The sequence below is a fragment of the Austrofundulus limnaeus genome, unplaced genomic scaffold (assembly GCF_001266775.1).
Source record: "Austrofundulus limnaeus strain Quisiro unplaced genomic scaffold, Austrofundulus_limnaeus-1.0 Scaffold100, whole genome shotgun sequence".
NCBI lineage: Eukaryota > Metazoa > Chordata > Actinopteri > Cyprinodontiformes > Rivulidae > Austrofundulus > Austrofundulus limnaeus.
Window position 1 is genome coordinate 826,350 of NW_013952502.1, and position 6,180 is coordinate 832,529.

Genomic DNA, 6,180 nt, shown 5'->3' on the forward strand with positions numbered 1-6,180 from the left:
ATATAAAACACATAACGTGAATAGAAGTTGCATTGAAAATAGGGTAAGATGATATTTTGCATCCAACAACAAAATAAACCCTTACAATAAGCATTGTGATCATACCATCTCTTGTATCCAAGATGCCTCAAATAAATCATGAATAAAAACTTTACATGAGCATCAGCTTTTTTATTAAGTAAATTAATGTGCTGATGTCTTTACCTGCATTGGTAAAGAGTGGAGGTTAGGATCATCATCATCCTCAGAGTCACTGTTCACTTCTGGCTTGCTTGTGTTTTCTGACACGGGCAGCAGTGGAAGCAGCGTCTGCAGAGCTTGAAGGTACAGCAGGTGACCCTCCTCTGATAGTGAGTCTATCAACACACACACACATCATCACTGTACACTACACCCGATTCTGACTTTCTCTCTGTGAAGTGTTCATGTGTAGAAAGAGAAGATGCACAGTTCACACAGCTCCTAAACGTGGCACTTACTTAAGCAGTTCTCCCCTGCAGAAAGGAGAAAGTAAAAGAGCCACGGCGCCTGGCTCTGTGCTGCTGAAGAGGAGGAAATTGTGGTCTGAAGGGAGTTCAGGAAGGCCTCAAATGGAAATAGGAGACAGCGGTCGGATAGTGCCGGGATAAAAAAGTGAAATATCTGCTCGGTAAACGGTGCAGAGATGAACTCCTCGGTAAAAGCTGCAAACACAAACTGCCTACCAAACAAACAAACAAAAAAGAAAGTTGTCAGTGCACTGTGAAACGTTACCAAATGGAAACAAAAATCTGAACAATACACTGCTGATTAGCTAAACAGTTTTAACACTTCTCTGAATTTTTTTGTTTTGTTTTTTTAGTTCACAAGTCTGCCAATATTGTCTCTCCAAATAAAGCAGCTTTGTTTAGCCCAGTCACACATCGGCGGGTCAAGAGAGATAATTAACTGTTAGAATCAGTGTGTRGACAAGTTTCTCCCGCCTAGCATTTCTTCAAAAAAAGAAAGGAAGTCCTCCTGTCTTTTGTTATTAGGAATGTCTCAACCTGAGAGCAAACAGTCTGATTTTCTGCACTGCAGCAAACGGGCAAGTCTGGGGTCTTTTATGGCATTTTGTCAATGGTCTCTGAAACAATTACTGCTTCACCAATGACTAAAAAGGGACAAAGACTGCTGCAGTTTGTCTGATTAATTCAACGGATACGTTTAAAGATTTCACTGGAGACTAAAACATTTAGTATCTACGAGTACACACTTATCTTCAGTAGTGTTTATAGTAGATAGTGGGGGGTCTGCAGACATGGCTAGCTTGTGAGACAAAAATCTTCCACAAACACATCAAATAATTTAGTACGTCAGTACTTCCCCAACACTCACAAATATTGCCTAAATTATTAGATTATTTAGAAATAAAATGGGATTAAAACACAAATAAGATGTAATTAAGCAGTTAAGCTTTTAGATCTGATCCTAACACTTTTTCCAATCTCTTTCCTACACCTGGGTATTTTCTTTAGATGAGGGGTATTTTCTGTGTGTACCTTGCGCCTGTTGTGCAGGAGGAGTAAGTAAAGTGCAGAGGTTTGAGGATGTGCTCCAACAGTGTGCTTGCCAGAGGAATAGAGGGAGTGTCACTGTACTCCAGACTGCAGGGGAGTCTGTGATTCACAAGAATGTACAGCGACCTGTAGTATCCTGACAAAAGGCCAAAAAGAGAAGTTTGAATGGAATTTTCAGGTAAGTTAAGCAAAATGCAGAAAGACATGTTTGATGTTGTGATTATAAAACTTCAAGATGTGAAAGTTGAGCCCATCCCTCTTTAGGGCTCATAATGYGTCTTTAATAAAATCTTTGTGAGCAGACATAATGCTGAAAACTAAACAGATGCTGTATCAGAATAATTTTTAGCGGCCAAATACTCTAGAAAAAAGTTGAGAGTTATTGTTTTGTCTGAGCCACAGAGCTGTACAGAAACAAAAAAAATAAAATATTAAACATTTCTGTTTGCTCTCTCCAACAATTCACAGTCAGGTATTTAATGTTTGCAATGCTRGTTTTGTTTTCTGCAAACTACTAAATAAAACCCATATTGAAATTCTAAAATAGCCAGCCCTCAAAATATATATTTCTACATTCATTGCAGAAACAATAAATTAAAGCTCATATTGGAAGCCATTAAAGCAACAACATATTTAATAAAATTACCTTTTATTCCYAATAAGTAAACTACAGCAGAGACAGCTTACCTTTCTGAACCATATAGTGCAAAATCTGCTCGAGTAAAGAAGCTACATAGTTAGCATCTGGAATAATAGGAAGATAGGTTTTCTCTGTAGAAAAGATTTCTAGCATGCGCATGGGAACTGCAACATTTAAACTTTCGTCCGTGCAGCTCTGCAGGAGCCTGGGAAGAAGAGACAACAAGTGAGTTAATGTTGGCTTATTCTTCTTTAAATAATAATCCTAACAACTTACTGTGTGTTTACACCAATATTCACTTAAAGAACCATACCTGCAACAGAAGCCCAAGATTCTTTTGATCTGAAACATACACGTTTGYCTCTGCGGGCCAACTAACAGCTTCACAAACTGACTGTTGTGCTTCACCAGGTTCTGGCATAACCATACCTGCAGAAATACAAAGAAACTGTTTTAGGAACTACACATGTAACAACAGGTTAGAAGAGCATGTTTGAAACCAACAGTGCCACGTGATTTTGCATTCTTACCAATCTATGCGCATCCACATTTTGTCTATAAAAAAATATAAGCTGTCTTGATAAGAGGCAAAGAGCAGCACCATCCATGACATGCTGAGCTCCTGCTGCTTGTGACTGGCTGGCACACTCATCAAACTTAGCCCTCTGAGTGGCATACTGTTGAAACAAAGAGGGAACCAAAAAAGTAAATTAAAAAAAATCAATAATGATAATTTAAGAGGATGCTCCACTCCTCAAACAACATGCTAAATGCAAATATTAAAAAACAAATCAGATACAAACTTGTTCATCCTTCCATCCAGWAGGAGAATATCAACTAGATTTCCTACTTTTTCAGAGTTACAAGTGACCAACAACAACAAAACAAATTTTAAGCATCTGCTCATCCATGAGCAGAGATTTTAAGACTTACCTCTCTCCAGCTACATTCCTCATTTCATCTCAGGAGAYACCAAGGAACTCTAGAGACATGCTGGTGACAGTATCTACAGTGAGTTCTGAGTCCATCCTGAAGCCTCCTCCATCAYGACTAGATGCTCAAACTATTTGAACTCAAAGCAAAAACTCTACTCTGAGCTGCTATTAAGAGACTGAAACCTTCTGTCCATATGAGTAGAAACAAATAYAGACACACCTGTTGTTTTAAGTCCTGGTAGCCACGTACGTAGGACTGAATGATGATGGCATTCTTCAGTCGTTTTCTTTCATCCTAAACCATTCAAAAGCATATTTTAGGAATAAATGAAACAGTGATTGGACCAAAGCACCAATATTTTAGTGTTTTGAAACTCATCAGACAGAACTAATAACTATACACAATTGTCACAATCGGAATATAGCTAGTAGGTCAGTAACAATAGCCTAGAAAATATAGTATAAAATAAACTGCATCCTATTAGCCATAATACATTTTATTCTGGATGTACAATATTAGTACAGTCATTTATCAACTTTTTGCAACAAAATACATTAAAATCTTTTTATATGATAACTGCTTTGTTTAAGAGCAGCCTCATCAGTAGTTCTTTCATAATATCACACATACATTTACAGGGACATTACCTCTCGTTTTCGTCTTTCTTCTTGAGTCCGATGCAACAAAGATGCTTTCTCCTCCTGAAGAGTAACACACAAGACAATTAAAAGATGCAGAAAATAATGTGCTTTGTAACTCCTGTATGGATTGTTGAAGAACTCGACTGATTATAACAGTAATGATCTCATGACATTTACCTTTTTACTTGCCCCTCCCAGTGAGACCTTGGGTCTTGTTTTGAAATCTCCCTCAAAGCTGAACATTGTTAGATTTTTCCCATCGATTGATTCAGCAGTTTTCACCGATTTCTAAACAGAAAATGAAACAACGTTGCAATACTTTAGTCATACCGAAATTACACAAAAAACAGCCCAAGAAAGCGTGACTTTGCTCTAATTTTAAAACACACTCAGCTTGTTAAATTAATGAAGATTGAACTGTTACTTTGGGGTTCATGGGGCAACTGGAAAAGTAAGCTGTTAAATACCTAGTCAGACCTATGGTCTTCTTAGTTTTGGCTGCAACAATAGTTAGCATGACTCAGCAGCTGTCAGTGTTATGTAAGGGGTTTTAATGCTTTCCGATGCCAGATAACAAAGAGGATACAGATATACTGAACAGTGTATAAAAATAAGTGACAGCACGGATCTTTTTTACGTGAATTTTGGTTCGATTTTCTTTACGTTAGCACTGCTGCTAACTAGCCACCGGCTAAGGACTCAAACAGGCTAACTTTACATTTATTCATACCGCACGTCTTGACAGAATTTATTTTACAAGACAAACTCTTAAAGTCATACACCAACAATGAACTGTTTACCTTTGACTTTTGAACGAAGGAGTGAAACACAAATACTGACACAGAGAAGGTTCATGAGGTAAACCCAAACGTCAAGTCCTTTCCTCCTGTCTGGAAACACAACACWGTTAGCTACATCCGGTTCCTGCTCACGCCTGGTCGCTGATTGGACAGAATTTATGTCAATCTTACCTGACCCGCCTTTTAACTCGAGCCATGAGAAGCATCTATTTGTGTGTGAGTATTTGAATTACTACTTTTATGGGGACGTATCATATTCTACCTTCACCTTRTGTTTACCTCTCTTCTGCAAAATAAAACCTGTAAAGAATCTTAAAACCTTCTTAATAACACAACTTTAACTTTACTGGTTTATAATTATGTTTTTAAAAGTTTGGATGAAATAAAAGAACAAATTTCAATTACAAAACAAATACACTTTTTTGGATTCCTTTCTATATTTTTCTCTAATATGTTGAAAATTTTTAACTTTTCTATAGATTTGGAAACTAACTGCACTGTAAAGCTGCACATAGTGAGAAATAAGCTAACAAAATATTAGATTAACATTAAAATTGCATTTAAAATATATTAATTTGTATAGATTTTTTAAATTGGAATGATGGGGTCTGGTGTTTGTATTTATAATATTCTGCATGTCTACAAATGTCTGTCACAAATCTGAGTTTTCTCAGGCAGTTATTATTGAAATGTGCAGCGAAAATTCCCTGAATTTATATGGATGTGAAAACTGCTAAATGAACTGTTGTCAGTTTTATTATGTCAGTTTGGTTGTTAGCTTTTTGTATATGAATGCATTTTTATTATTTATTTGTTCCTTGTTGTTTTTCTGTACAGTATGTTTTGTATTCTTTTAGTTTCCCTGTGTCATCATTTAATTTCTCCTAAATGCCCACTTCCACTTGTCTCCAGTTGTCATTATACCAGGTGTTCCCATCTCTGTACAGATATTCAGTTCTCACACCGTCCTGTCAAGTATTGTTATGCGTTATCCTTGGTTCACATAATTTTTTGCTGCCAAGTCATTCTTTTGTTTTAAACTAAAAGGTGAATTTCATTCTCTATTTCTGAATGCTTATCTTTCTGAAATGAACTCATATTAATGTTCTTTATTAATATTGTTCCTTTTAATTTACTATAGTTTTCTAAGAATGCAAGGATGGCAGACAATTGGATATTGGACACACAATTGCTTTACTTATAGCTCGCTAAGAAGCCTGATGTCCTTGTAATTGCTTCAAAGTGATATTGAGCAGTGTGCTTGTTGGGACATTGCTTTCTCACTCAGTTTCAGCTAAATGGAACATGCATGACATTGTCTGAACTGTGGTTCAAAGAAATGACCAACAGCAGCGTCCCTTCAAGACGTTTTCACCCACAGATGCGTAATCAGAACTAATGAATATAAGAATGACCCCGGACCATTCAGTCCACCCCCTCCCMATAGGCAGAACGTTGTGAGCCTCAAAACCTGGACGTGGGTGTCAGTGAGAATGGGTTGGGGTGTCAGATATCTTCCTTGAAGCTGCAATGCTCGTGAAAACATTTTCCTGAGAAATCGTCCCCACCAAGTAGCAGACACACGGCCACACACACACACACACACACACACACACACACACACA

At 37.2% G+C, this 6,180-nt stretch overlaps 1 protein-coding gene across 1 annotated transcript in view; it reads right to left on the reverse strand.

Annotated features, from left to right (window-relative positions):
• ube3c (ubiquitin protein ligase E3C) overlaps positions 1–4,684 on the reverse strand; it is a 25,994-nt gene extending 21,310 nt beyond the window's left edge. The window contains exons 1-10 of the mRNA XM_014013344.1: positions 4,556–4,684; positions 3,933–4,043; positions 3,762–3,815; positions 3,334–3,408; positions 2,709–2,855; positions 2,492–2,607; positions 2,226–2,383; positions 1,521–1,674; positions 480–700; positions 205–356 (exon numbers count right to left, since the gene is read on the reverse strand). Of these exons, the coding sequence (XP_013868798.1) occupies positions 205–356; positions 480–700; positions 1,521–1,674; positions 2,226–2,383; positions 2,492–2,607; positions 2,709–2,855; positions 3,334–3,408; positions 3,762–3,815; positions 3,933–3,998 (1,143 nt within the window). The 5' untranslated portion in view covers positions 3,999–4,043; positions 4,556–4,684. The remainder of the gene's footprint in view (positions 1–204; positions 357–479; positions 701–1,520; positions 1,675–2,225; positions 2,384–2,491; positions 2,608–2,708; positions 2,856–3,333; positions 3,409–3,761; positions 3,816–3,932; positions 4,044–4,555) is intronic.
• Positions 4,685–6,180: the final 1,496 nt, after the last annotated feature.